This window comes from Anoplophora glabripennis, unplaced genomic scaffold, assembly GCF_000390285.2.
Source record: "Anoplophora glabripennis isolate ALB-LARVAE unplaced genomic scaffold, Agla_2.0 scaffold134, whole genome shotgun sequence".
In the NCBI taxonomy this organism is placed as follows: Eukaryota; Metazoa; Arthropoda; class Insecta; order Coleoptera; family Cerambycidae; genus Anoplophora; species Anoplophora glabripennis.
The window spans coordinates 991421-1006983 of NW_019416384.1; the positions used below are offsets into that span (position 1 = coordinate 991421).

At 34.5% G+C, this 15563-nt stretch overlaps 1 protein-coding gene across 2 annotated transcripts in view; it reads right to left on the reverse strand.

Moving 5' to 3' along the window:
* Window positions 1-14657, reverse strand: part of LOC108903802 (serine-rich adhesin for platelets) — a 64984-nt gene extending 50327 nt beyond the window's left edge. For both annotated transcript variants that reach the window (XM_018706098.2, XM_018706099.2), the window contains exon 1: window positions 14225-14657. In XM_018706098.2, coding sequence (XP_018561614.2) covers window positions 14225-14513 — 289 coding nt within the window. In that variant the 5' untranslated portion in view covers window positions 14514-14657. The remainder of the gene's footprint in view (window positions 1-14224) is intronic.
* Window positions 14658-15563: the final 906 nt, after the last annotated feature.

A 15563-nucleotide genomic window follows, 5' to 3' on the forward strand; every position in this document is an offset into this window, starting at 1 on the left:
TTTATTGATATTAATGATAATATTTCATTATTTTAATACTTGAGCATATGATACCTATACGTAGGTGAAAAATCTATCTATATGTTTTCATATTTGATACGCTAAAAAGATAATATCGAAAAACTTTTACTACGTGATTTTTTTGTAATCCTCTATGATTACCTAACATAAGATGTTTCTTCGCACTTTTCCATTTAAAGCCTAGTTCTGGAAAAAAGTGTGTTTTATTAATTTATTTGTCATGCGTATTATTTCTGATAAAATAACATTTGAAAATATGCTAACATACATCGTTTGTCAGATAATCAACGATTATAAACTTAAAAAAATTAAAAATATATAATGCACATTATTTTTTAAACTAATGAGATAATATTGCCATATAGCCGCACGCCCCTGGTGACGTGATTAAATTTTAGTTTACACTAAAACATTCCCTCTAATAGGCAGTTAAATCGTTCAGTTTGTAAAAAAGAAAACATTCTATTAAGTATTGAGATAAAACATTCCAGGACCTGTATTTCGGAGAGGACATATTTTTAGATTTTTAATATGAACTTATTTTTCATAAAATAAAATGAAGTACCACCATTTGAAATATTTTAAACACCCTGTATTTAACAAATTTTCATTTGACAGCAAAGGTTAAATATTTCAAAAGTTTGTCTTTACAACTGAGGGCAATTGACAAAAAAAGAATAATATAGTTTTTATAAAAATTTCGGTCGGTTTTAATGAAAAAGAATTAACATCTTTTGATGGAGTAAACACCTTTATTCGTATCGACATAAATGCGAAAATAAAAATCAATAACATTAGGAGTAAGTAATAATCTGATGATTACAACAATAGCAAATACCTACCTACCTACAATTACGTACTTATTAGTTATCTGCAAATATAAATCGATTACGATAAGTAGGTATTAGCTTAAGCCAATATGGTTTTATAATTTTTTTGACTGATTACCTTTTGACAACTAATAAAACGTATTAATGTTTCGAGTCGAAAATAGTCCAATTTAATGCATTGCGTCTTCTCTCATGTTCCCCTAATGGGAGAGGTGATTAATTCATTATCTAACAATTTCACCCCGCCACTGCCTGGGCCACGAAGTACGCCCTTCTGCAGGCCTGGCAAGGTATCTAACCTGCCCTTGTGTAACGGCTTCGGGGATTGAGAATGATGCAGGTCCTCTCTTGGTCTTGGTAACACATGGCCCAGAGCACCTTTCTCTCTACTATTTCCTCTCTGTTGTACTTATTACACACATTTTAAACAGTAAGCTTGCCGTACGTAACTTTTGAAATACCTAAAACAACCGATGATTGTATGTATACAGGGTGTATCTAAATAACACCGAAAAAATTCAAGGGGCGATTCTCCGATGAAAATTAATAGGGGTCTTTGGTATAAAATTTTTTGAAAAAACCCTCCCCTGAAAAGTTACGCCCCTCCTAAAATTACAAAAAAAAATTGTTTTTCTTTTTTATCTTCCACGTACATCAAGCTAAAGAAACCAAACTTGGTGAACATTATCTGTCAATAAAACTACACTTTTTGAATTTTTTTCAACCCTGAACTATTTTTGTAAGGGGTTGAAATAATCAACCCCTATGACATTTTTTCTTATAATTTTTTTTTCGATAAAATTTTTTCCTTTTAAAAAATATGTCTAAAAAACCCCATTCATTTACTAACTTTTTGATCTCTTCAAGTTTCTTCGAAAAGTTAAGGATTTATGACAAAAAAAAATAAATGTATTGTAATGTATTTTTAAAAAGATGAGCTGTTTAACGCGAGTGTATTTTGCCGAAAGATCTAGTGGCCTGTTCTTTACAATGGAATCCGTAGAAACAAATGTCAATGTCATTTATTGTTACTGTTTCTTACTATTTCACAAGTTTCATGATTTTGTGTAGAAAATATTAGTTAATAAACCGAAAATATGGTTAACTATTCGAATTTAGAAATGGCAGATATGCATTTTACATATGGGTATGCTAACGGTAATGCATTGGAAGCGCAAAGACTTTATGCTGAACAGTACCCAGAGCGTAGATTACCCCACCATACTACGTTCACAAATATTCACCAACGCTTGCGGGAACTTGGAAAATTTGAAAAGAGAAGTCATGACTGTGGCCGTAGCCGAGAAGTTAGAACTGAAGCTGTCGATGAAGCCGTACTTAATTTAATTGAGGAATCCCCAGAAACTAGTACCAGGAAAATAGCTCGTGTCCTAAATGTAAGCCATTCGGTAGTTTTTAGAATTTTAAAAGAACAACAGTTATATCCCTATCATCTCCAACGGGTGCAGTCGTTACTGATTCGAGATTTTTTACCACGTGTGGTTTTTTGTCAATGGCTTATTAATATGATCGGCCAAGCGCCGCAGTTCTTAAGAAATATTTTATTTACTGACGAGGCGAATTTCTCAAGAGACTGTATTAGAAATTTTCGTAACAATCATATTTGGGCTGAGGAAAATCCTCATGACTTTTTTGAAGGAAATCATCAGTATCAATTTTCATTAAATGTGTGGCTCGGAATTATCGACGATCATTTAATTGGTCCCTATTTTCTTCCACGACGATTAGATGGTGACTCATATTGTCATCTTCTCGAAGAATTACCTATTATTCTTGAAGAAGTTCCCATTCAAATTAGGCAACGTTTATGGTTTATGCACGACGGTGCACCAGCCCACTTTAGTATACGTGCAAGACGTCACTTGGATGAGGTGTATGCCAATCGATGGATAGGTCGAGGAGGATATGTAAATTGGCCAGCCCGCTCCCCTGACCTTAATCCTTTGGATTTTTGCATATGGGGATATCTGAAATCTTTGATCTACTCAAGGCCAGTTGAAGATATCAATGATTTGCGAAACCGCATTGTAGCAGGGTGTGAAACGATAAAAAATTCACCAGGAATATTTGAACGCATACGCAATTCTATGAGAACAAGAGTAGATGCTTGTATTGAAGCTGAAGGCAATCATTTTCAACATTTTTTGTAGATTGTATTGTCAATATCCGACAGATTTTTATTTTTTGTTACTGTTATAACATTATTCATCATTTGTTCACTTTTAGTCTAAGTTCCAAACTTCTTAGCCTAGTAGAATCATAGGTCAACTATTTGGTTGAGTGTTTTTTAATAAAATGTTATTTAATATGACAATAAATGACATTGACATTTGTTTCTACGGATTCCATTGTAAAGAACAGGCCACTAGATCTTTCGGCAAAATACACTCGCGTTAAACAGCTCATCTTTTTAAAAATACATTACAATACATTTATTTTTTTTTGTCATAAATCCTTAACTTTTCGAAGAAACTTGAAGAGATCAAAAAGTTAGTAAATGAATGGGGTTTTTTAGACATATTTTTTAAAAGGAAAAAATTTTATCGAAAAAAAAATTATAAGAAAAAATGTCATAGGGGTTGATTATTTCAACCCCTTACAAAAATAGTTCAGGGTTGAAAAAAATTCAAAAAGTGTAGTTTTATTGACAGATAATGTTCACCAAGTTTGGTTTCTTTAGCTTGATGTACGTGGAAGATAAAAAAGAAAAACAATTTTTTTTTGTAATTTTAGGAGGGGCGTAACTTTTCAGGGGAGGGTTTTTTCAAAAAATTTTATACCAAAGACCCCTATTAATTTTCATCGGAGAATCGCCCCTTGAATTTTTTCGGTGTTATTTAGATACACCCTGTATACGTTTATGTTCATTATCTATCAGAACGGGAATCGAATAACTTTATTAATTTTATTAATTTTTTAATGGGAATCACGCTCTAGACCGTTTTTGCGTAGTAGCGACAGTAAACCCTTTCGCTCCTTAGTTACTTTCTATCTAGACTATTCTCATATCCGTCAACATACAGGAGCCATTCACCACCGCAGAAGGCCTAATACAGCCCACATGTTTCGTTAAAGAGTACCGGCGACAGAGACCGCAATTAACCGGAGAACAATGGAACACCCCGGACCACAATTCCGGGTTCAGTGGGCCATGTGGCGAACAAACGATATATGTATTTTAAGTCCATCCGCTTACGGAGCTTTGTATGCCGAAAACTGGGGCTATTGTGTTAGTGAACCGCGCACAATAATGCTCTTTTCCAAATGACGCGGATTGATTTGACACTTTTCAGGCAGCGGCCGCTCCTCTAAACTAAACTTTGCATCGGTGGAGTCGGTCAACGTTAATATTAAAAACGAATTCGAATCTTTTTTTTTTTTTCGTATATCGCGGTCTTCTAGATGTGCTTCTCAATCACGTTACATATAACCTTTGATCGGCATCGTTTAAAATCCCTATGGATATCTCAAACATATTATCAATTTGTATTGCAGAAGGTACCTACTAAAATTTTTGAATGGGTATTTTTTTAAAGTTTTTGTTTCAGTATAAAAAACGGAAAATTAGTAGGTAAATTTAAAACTTGAAGCATTATGAAAAAGGTGTTCTGCGTTATACATACATAAATCTATAATATTTTAAGTGATGTTGATTAAGGATAAGTACAAAAATCTCACAGAGCTGCTATCGAAAGTAACGGAAACGTCAAATGTGTGTCAACTGCCGATCGACTAATTTTAATGATTGTAAATGTAGTAAACTTAAAACAAATCAATTTTGTAGTTCGACGAGAGTTAATGTGATATAGAACAAGAATTTAGGGTTATTCTGTCAGCTGCACTTAATTATTAAATGTGACGTCATTGCAAACTTATCGTAAATAGACCATATTATGTAAACTTACTCTAAGTAGGTTCGAGTCATGCGCCCCAAAAAATTTTACAGACGTGTTCGCGTTCTTAGTTAGTCGCAGTCGCAGTCATTAAAAAATTAGGAACTAATCATTGGTCACGTTTTTTTTTTAAATCGTACATATATACTACAATTAAAAACCACCAACCTCCGACAGTCCTGCCTTGCAGATTATTAAACGGTTATAACTATTTTCGAGAGTGTTTTGGAAGGAATAAATATACTCCCAATCCAGGGAGACATAATAATAATTATATTTACATATAAACGAAATGTTTTCAAATCGGTACGATAAACGTTTGGTATTTATTTTTCATACTAAGCTATCAAAATTGTGTAATAAATGTATCGCATTTTATTGACACGTAGTCATAAACTATATTTATTTATCACATTATTCAATATTTCAAAATAAATAACACTTTATGTATTCGTATCAAATATTTACCCAGAGATAATATCTTAGAGAGGTTATAAATTTACTAAAACTCAACTGCTAGATGCATTCTATTCTTGCGTCACAGCATAGAGCCTTATCTTGTTATATTCGTTTGTACGTGGTGGTTCGTATTCTTCCGTTTTTTTTTTTATATCAAATTGGAAACCTCGAGTTTTTCGAGTTTCGTGCAAAAAATTAGAATATATCAAATCAAATACATATACCTACCTACTTAAAATCGTATTACCTAAATTGTATCATTATTCAATTTGGTACAACACAAAGGTTTTAATACAAATTACCCTCATATCCTTCCGCATGACCCACATTTGTTGTAGATCCGGTTGGGTAGTTCGACTGTTGTCGAATCTTTTGCGCCAGATTTCGAATTTATTACAGTAACAATTGAATTACGAGGGCGCGCTGAAAGATACGAGTGTACATCTGCCTAGTTCTGCGGAGGTATCATTGTCGAGTGGGCCCCTCGAAAGGGAAACATAGATCATGGCATTGGGGAGAGCCTGACAACTGTTAATTTTAAACAAAATTTCCCGACATAATTCAATCGAAAGAGTAATTCTATTGCCACAGTCCAATTGTCTAATTTCAATTGAACGGAACGTAATAAATAAAATAAATGGTTTGCTCGCATCTCGTGTACTTTCGGAGATACAGCGGAAAGAACGTCGAAAAATAAAAAAATAGTTTTACGAGAAACTAAATAAAAAAACCTACGGGAAAGTCGGCGGATCGAATATTACGTATAGCAGTAAATCGAACGGAAGACTGCTGGTACAGATAGGTAATGCGAGATGTCACATTTGGCCTCGATCCCATTAGACAAATATGTATGTAAATAAATATTTTCGTTAACAGTCTCACAACTCTGTTTTGTTACATAACATTACATATGCATATGCTACCGATTATCTGTTGTGTATCTATCTCCGTCAGGTTAATTCGAGACGACTTTCGACCATATGGTCGGATGCGGTGTTTAGGTAGAGAGCAAATCGTATTTGGATTGGGAGACGTTTCCAAATACGGCCGAATCGAGCCGACGAAGCGGTATCCCTAGCGGTATACACACTTTGTTTACTCGGTGCGCTTTAAGTGCATTTTTAAAATGTCGTCCGCTGACTGTCCAATAAAGTCTAATTGACCTGCTCTCGAGCCTCTGGGGTTAACAGGTAGTTGCCCGCAGTTAATGCTGCCTATCTTAACCAACTCGATAGGATAACTGATTGAGTAATTTTACGTTGTCGTTGTCGACATATTGCCCAAAATCTATTTAAACTTCGGTACATTTGAACACCCTACATCTTTTTTTATGAAGCGATTTCGGACCTGCGATTCAATTTAACAGATCAGAAAAAATAAAGGACGACCGAGAGGACGACTCTGGAATGTCATGTGTATGTGCCCCATACGGTCGCTGATTCTGAGAAAATTATTTTACTCTATACAATAATTGACGTTAAAAATATTATTTATTATTTAGACAGGCTTTTTATTTCTGTTTATCCGCAAATTTCACCGACAACGTTTGACTTCATATTCACGGCGATAAATAAATACGATTTACGAAAAAAAAGTTAAGTAAAAACTTTTTGGTTTTTGAGTTACAGGCCTTCAAAGTTGTCAACAATTAAACTAATTTAATTAACAACTTCATAACCCTTTTACCGATCGCGTTAAAATTTGGTACATTTATTTGGACTATTATGGCGTATTATTTCTTATTAGCGGTCAAAAACTTTTACAGTGGTCGTATTTTATTAAAACCATAAATAATTGTATAAACCGTTTATATTTTAAAAACTACATTGCGGTTTATTTTTAAAATTTAAGAACTTAAAGATAATTGATAAATTAATCAAAATAACTCGGTGTATATACACAAACTCATCTCAACGTAGACGATACAAACATTTCGTACCTACCTAAGTATTTCTTTTAAATTTGAATCGTCAGAGCCTACCAATATTTACGGTATCTAAGTAACTGTATTTTCTTTCTTTTGTTTTTACTTGAACAATTTTTTGAAAGCATGCTTTTGAAAGGGTAGGTCGGTTAGGTTAAGACTGCCACGGGGGATGATAAAATTGTAGGTTCGGATTCTCACAAATGCCGGGGTAGGCACGTGTTACAGATCCGTATCTCTGTCGTATTCGTTGAGTTCGTAAAACGATACGATATATCATTGAAAAATATAGAAATCCTTGAATAATTAAAAAAAATATATTAATTTCTAAGCAGATATCCGGGTGGGTAATTAAAAAGTACCTACATGTGATAATGGTTGCCATGAAAAGATTTCTTTCAACGGAAATAATTGATTCGACTTCACACTTCAACGGTCCCGAGGAATTTCACCTTGTCCGAGGAGTCTTCAGAAATCAGCAGTTGATTTATTTTCCAGTTTCTTTATCAGCATCCACGAACACTTCTACAGGTTATTGTATGTACGTTTCAAGTAATACGATATGTGATAACATTTTCAAATTATGCTTTCGATTTATTTTTTTATTACAATACGAATTGTGCGCCTTGTGATACACAATTCTCTTTTCATTGGGATTCAATTTTATGCTATTACGATATTTGAATGGAATGAAACGTCGACCTAGTGAAAAGTGCCGCGGACCACGCAGTGAGGAAAACAATTGAAGTTCGATTTAAAAACTTATACCCCAAAAACTGACTCTTCAGAAAAAACTTCGTATATTTCGTTTGCATCGAATAGAATTTTCCATTATGAATCTAGCGATATATAACATGTCACAGTTTTATCATTTTATAGGCGAAATATTTGAAAAAAGTAGAAATAGTCATATAACATAAACGCCTAAAAAAATATTGATATTTAAAATAGTGAGCTTTGGAACACTGAAATAATTATTATTGTTTAAAGAAAGTAGCGCATCTATAGATATGTTTTTTATCGTAATTACTTGACGCTGGTATAAGATGGTATAATCTTATAGTTAATAATTGTTTTTCAAAGCACACTACCACACCTATCTTATACATAAACATATTTCTTTGTTGATTATCAAAATATCAAAAATATGACATACTGTATATTACTGAAATCATAATTGAAAACACTATCTGCAACTGACAATGAAACATACGAGCTTAATAAAAAATAAGTACTGGGAAAATAAATTTCCAGTGAAATCAGAACTTTAATAAATGAATGACTGACTAAGTACCTATATCAAAACGTTTGCAAAATGGTCTCATGCGATTTTCTGCAGAAAACGCAGTTTTTCTAAAATAAAAAATGTTTTTATTTTGGCATTCCTTTTTTAAATTGAATTTCAGTTATTTTTTCGATTACATAAAATTATGATTCCGCGAGAATTCGCTGTTTTCAGAGCACACTTCGCTTATATTATAAAATCAGAATCAGTACTAAATTTAAAACTGCACTCTTAATGAAAGGAACAAATGTTCCAAATATGAAAAAATCTCTTTCAGTATTAACAAAGTTATAAACAAAAAATGAAATAAAAAAAGTGTCATTACTTTTCCAGTAGTATCAACTCCAGAATTTTTTGCGCAACGTTTTCGGACACCCTGTTTTTCTCTGTCTACATTATGCATGTATCTACGAAAGACAATTATGGATTACCCTGCACACAAAGGGGCGTGAAACGATTACATACAAATTAAAAAGCATTGTGCCAAGTCTAACAGTCTCTAAGACATAAAATTTTGCTTATGAATATGGCGATGCGGTCCTGCATCGAACTCGTCGAGGTCGCGGAGCCAGTCTGAAAGCCTTAGGGCGAGCTGTCGGCCCACCGGGTAGCCCTGGTTGGCATGGCGTACCCGCACACACCACGCCGGCTTCGTGGTGTTATTATTATTATGGTCTCCCTATTGTGAGAATGCGGACCGCCGTAATTCCACGAAGGGGCCGTACGGTTCCTTTGCCCTAAATTCCGACGTATTCGGCGACCGACTCGCGAGGATTTTTATTGTGGTGATCCTTGTTATTTCGATTTTTTAAATTCCCTTTGTCAGACGACCCAATTCAAAGTTTATTTCCAAGAAAATTTTAACAATGTCTGCTAACTTTAAAAGGTCATATTGTCTTTCGGGACGACGTGTATGGTCGTCGTCAGATCATTTGCTACTAACTAAAATTGTATATAATTCTCAAAAAAAGTGTTTCAAAAACAAAGTAAAGGATTTTTAAAAATTTGGCGATTATTAAAATCTCCTTTTACGTGTAAGGTTTCGGTGGACTAGAGTATAAAAGGAATGTTTCAATTTAATTTTCCGAGTTTTCAAAGTGAATTTTAGGATCTCCTAAGGGGGTTGGTAACTCCCTTGAGGGCTCCATCTTTATATATTCCCAGGAATATTACAGGTGCGATATCTGTTAAGCTAGCTGCCGGCGTGGGAATTTATCTCCTTCAGAAATTCCTCTCGTTTTAATTTCCATATTTGGAGTCGGGAGCTATTAATTTTAATATACGCCGGCTTGCTCACTAGTACATACGTTCAGAGAGCTAAGGGCCAAATTAATAAAGTAAGTTTATCTTACAGTTAACTAACTGGAAGATTAGAATGTGTTGATGTCGGTACGTTTTAATTGCATTAAATCACATTCTGAGCTTATTGTTAGTTAATTGTAAGTTAAACTTACTTTAATAATTTGGCCTTAAAGGAATTTATCTCGAAACTACGAATAAAAATTGGGGGAACACATGCCTATATAATTCAATGCTAGTTCAGTTAGTCATTTTTCGCAATTTCACTAGAATCTTGTCTATGGAGTTGACAAAAAATCAAAGAACCTTGACTTTGTTTGATAATTTTTATAGGAAAAAAATTTTGAGTTTGATTTAGCTTAATACTTTTAAAATCTAGAAAAAAATATACCTACTTATTTCATCTTTACTTATTGTCTTTACAGTTGTGTATTTATTATTTATCAGTATAGCTATACTAAAAATTACAGTTTGTTGAAGACAATGGTAAAAACAAAAACAAATAATTTTCGTAAAAAGTACTTTTAAGCAATTTAAATTTACCGCCAGATTTAATATTTATGTGAACAAGAGATAGCGTCGATAATACATGGCACTTAGATTTCTGCATTATCGGTTGTGTTCTAGGCTAGGTGTATGAAATTGGAATATTTTTTCCAGTATGCCATATGCGTCGAACAAAAATATAGTGCGTGATGGTTGCCTGGACATGGACAAGCGCACCTGCGGCCATTTGGAAAAATACGCTGTCTGTTCATAAAGGCGGAGTCTAAGTTTCTCCATGTTATTGACCACTTATGTACATAGTTGTTTTACTGCACCTGTGTCCTTAGAAACATCGATTTAGCCAAGGATCGCGCTGTAATGAGGAACGAAGGCAAAGGCAAAGTAAAGTAGAATTAAGTAAATACTTTAATAACCGATACAACCGCGGATTGTCAAATAGAGACCTCGCTTTCGCCTGTTAAAGTCTGACGTCCTGTGTTGTTGCAAATCCGTTTTTTGTTTCTAAGAACCGTTATCATGAGATTTCCATCGAATACGCCTTGTAAATACATAGATATATTATTTCGAAAATCACGTACGTACGTACGTACAGCTGTGGACAACAAAATGATTCCAATGCTTGCTGTTCAGCGTAAATGAAGCTGTACTGTTGAGAGTTCAATGCTGTTGCTGTTTCCAATGTTTGTATGTTTCTTTGCTGTATTTACAAAAATGCTCGAATAGTGCCATTTTTGAGATCACAAGAATTATAATTTTAATATCCATTTTTAATTTGCTGTAATTACTATGTAGTAAATTTAATAGTATATTATATTTTTATTACACTAAGGTGGTCAGATCTTTCAAATATAAAACTTTAGAATAATTTGGGAATGGGGGTAAACAAATCGGCTATACGTAGTGCACATAAAAAAAAAAGTTTCATAAGTACGAGTTTCAGATGCAGAGTGACAAAGTTCTTGAAAAATAGTTAAATCTTAACGGTGAAAACATAAATGTAGGTATTTGCTTTCAACATTTCACTGTTTCAGATTGGAAAGATTTTATTGTCGACGGCTGTAGGTACCTATCTACCAAGCTTTTAGGAACGAATTTCCAAACTGAGGTTAAAAACTAAAAACTAAACACTCTAAAATCAGATGATCTGCCGATAAACACAAGACGTAGTATGCCGTTGTAGACGAAAACCAGATACACATTTTTCGTATCTGCACGTAACACCAATCCATGAAAAAGTGAAAAAAAAATAATAAATTAGGCTTAGATCTTGTTTGCTTTTTCCAAACATTGATATTAATTTAGTAGGTTTCTATTGACTGAACCACGTAAGACGTAGGTGTATGTATGGTGTTTTCTAACGGTTAAAACTGTTATTCGTGACGAAAAGTCCCTACTGTTAAAGCTCCTATTTAAAGTGGAAATCACCGGCTTATTGAAAAGTCTTTATTTTTCCTCGTAAGTTGGTGATTTTTCTTTTTTCGCCATTGTGTGTTAATAAATAATAAAACAATGGTTCGTGGGCGACATCAGTATCGTTCGCTTCCTACACGTGAAGGACCCAAGAAAAATATCGGTCGGGATAGCGTTTGCCTCAACTGGAACACATGGCATGTTCATCGCCATATGACGGGGTTTTGCAAATTCCTGGCACGTGGGCTCCTCCTTGTCTTTTTGTGATTAATTGAACAGTTGGCGTAAAGTTAAAAACGCACTGCAATATGACACCAGCACCAGCAAAGCAAGATGAGTAATGGCTTTGCGTGAATCTCATTTTTTTTAATTGTTGTATTTTGCAAAAAAAAGATTAGAGAATGTTGCAAATAATCCTGGAACTAGCTCTCGCAGAACGACTTTACAGCACAATGAATCAAAAAGTTCAATTTGGAGGATTTTAAATGAGCAGCTACGAGTATACCGATAGCATTTTTGTAATTAGGTAGTGGATTTTCAGTAAATTTTGGATCGGAATAGTAAACGAACGGTTTAACTTACGTTATACCAGATCGGTTAGATGGTCGAAGGTAAATATACCTTTAAGCAACATGGTAAATGATTCGCTGGGTGATGTTTCGCTGGAAATTCGTCGAAATATGCCCAAACTATACGAAACTTGTTAAGTTAAGAAATGGCCCGCCCGATCGCCAGAGCTCCATCCGTTTTGTTTATAAGGTCGTTTGAAACAGTTGCTGTGTATTCCATTCCAGTTTATACAGTTGGGGAATTAGTAAAATAAATTCATGTTTAATTGTTCTTTTTTATTGCATATTCTGCAACACTTTATATCTGCATTATGTCCCATTCAAATATCTAAATAGTAAATTGCAATAAAAAGAGATTTATGTATGATCCTGTACTCGTGGACTTGAATTTTTCTCGATGCGTCATTTTTGTCTGGCTTCACATAATTAAAAATACACTTGATATGCATATAATTTTACAGCTAGGTACCTAGGTATATCATTTTACGAAATTCGATTCCCTTCCACGGGATGCAAGAACAAACAATTTTTGACAGTCATACAACTATTGCTTAAAAATGGAAATAGCCATTAAATACATTTAATGCAATGTCTGCGACCGTTATATTTGTATATTAGTTCAGTCATCGTTCACATGATTAGAAACAACGATGACGACGACGACGACCGGAAAGCAGAAGGGCAGTTAGTATTACCCACTACCTCCGGTTGTTGGTGTTGTAACCGTCGTGTTTCACACACATACACATACAGGCCAGTTCTATAGATTTTTAGAGCTCGCCTTTACGAAATTGATAATTTTTATTTTTTAAAATCTGCAATTCCCCTAAAAGTAAATAAATGGTACACGTCATTCCGATTTCACTTCGAGTTTGTTTTGAATTATATTAAAAGTAGAAGTTCCTATTTGCTTTTATATAAAAATATTTTCTTTCTTCCATCATTATAAAAAACGATAATATGGTCTGGGAAAATTATTACGGGTCGCCCTATAGATACAAATACGTGCGAGTTTTCTGTACAAACGCTGTATTGCCGCAATGGAAGATAATACGTGTATAAATATTTATTTAGCACAGTTCGTTTTTTATGTTGTGATGAAGATTTTCTCGACAAATATTTTCGTTAACCAGAACATTGAAGAAGGCGAAAAGACACGATTATATTAACGTGAGCTGCATGCATGCCCTCTACCGCGCTTTCAATAATTATATCAATTACAACATCCGGATGTGTATTAAGCGATTTAGCTCGTTAGTGTAAGAACTTCTACGTTTTATTTGAATATACAGCCAAATAAGAGTGTTTCAATATTCTATATTATTACTTTAAGTACCTACATTGGAAAGTTTCTAATGCAGATAGAAGCTTGATAAAAATAATTTATTGATTTACTCACAATGTTTTTTAATTACTACAAATTAACATAAAATGATTCTCGGATTCTATCGATAGAGCCGTGCCAGGGTCCGAACGAACGCGGCTATATCGACGACCTTGTCTTTGAATAGTTAGACAAGAATTGCAAAAAGTCGATTCTTTCAGCCCGGACTCAAGGTAACGTATGTACGATGAAGTGCTCGGTGTTACCACAGAATATGTTAGTTACCCTCCTTTATTTTTCTTGCGTGATGATTCCTGGCCTTCAAAGATAGGTACCTATCTCCATGTCGATTATACACGGTGGAATGAGAACGGTTTTCAGAAAATACACGATGTTTTAGTTTAGTAACAACCCATCTAGAGCCAGGTAAAAGCGTCACGTACTAGTATAATTTAACGGAAATTAAGCAGTAGACAGACCCTCGACGAACGACCTCAGTTGAATTATTTACTTCCACACGATATTATAGTTTCTCTTCCTTTTATTTCGATGAAAAAATTTTCAAAAAAACTACCCATTACTATTTTTTTATTTTCTATACAGGATGAATCCGTTTATTATTACTTCGTCTATCGGTTAGGGATGGTAGGCACTAGGTATCCTTGAAAAGGCCATTACTTACGAACTGTGACTTCCTTGGGGTCGAACTTAGTGACCTTCTCTTCGAGGGCATTAATTTTCACCTTCACAGATTCGGACCTTTTGTTTATACTCTGAAGCTGACCTCCGAGGTTCGTGAAGATGTCGTCGGCCACTAGTACCAGCGAAGCTAGCTGCCTGAGGGCATTGCAGAGGGTGTTGTTGGTGACGGCTTGCAGCTCGTCGTCCGAAACTCTCGGATTACCATCCTCGTCGAAGAGATTCGTTCGACTTAAATATTTCGGCTCGACAAAACGCTGAACGAATGGCATGTTTCCAACATCGTTTGTACACTTTCACTCCTAATCACTGTCACACACAGTACGCACTCCGAAAATGTTTTTGCCACATGGTTTTTGAGTTTTCTTTTTCGGAAAACTACGCGCCAAAATCCGCGCGCCGTACGCCCGGCCTCATTGTCGGCAAACGAATGCCTCGTGCACGGAGGAAGGTACCGGTGTCGTGGTGGACTTTCTACGGCGATCCGATCCGACCTTCCCGCTGTTGTGGCTTTTGAATAAGGCGACGGCGCAGTGGCATATATACCTGTGTCCCTAATTCCAAACGTCAACGTTGGCCTAAAATTTGAATAAATATACCACTGTCCTTATTACTCGGCAAGACTTTTCCATTAAAAATAGATGGCCACATTTTGGAAAACCTAGAGAACACTAAGATTTTCCGTTTTAATAACTACGTATAATATGTTCCAATTGCTTCCTGTATTTCGACAAAATCGTTACTATTTCCTCATCCAAATTATAACTTTTTCCTCCCTTTACTTTTTAATAAAAATTAATAATTTACTTAATTTAGAAACAAACAAAAAAATACTTACCTATAACTTTAACTCACATTTGTTAAAATAGTAGCTAGTGGATTACTCATGGCAAAAACCTGTTATTTCTGTAGGTGAAATATAGAAGAATACCGTGCAGAGTAAATATATTTATTTCGTTATTTATATATGTGTAGTGATCAATTATTCTGTATAATTAATTTGTAAAGCAAAGCCAACTGCTAATAGTGACTTCTACCATTTAATAATTTTCAAATTTTCTTGCAGTGTAAACTGTTACCTATTTTTGTGGGTATTGTCGATTGACGCTTCTGCCATCTATCATTAAGATTTCTATTTCCTACCGTAGTACCGCACTAAGGAAAGAATTATTTTTATTTGTTAAAAAAAAAATAGATTTCTTTTCCGTATGTATCTAACGTCGTATAGTTTAATAAGAATGTATATCAAAAGGTGGCAGCATAGACTCTTTTAGTGTGATGTCACATATTTAGACAACCCGCAACAAATTGTCATAGTTGAA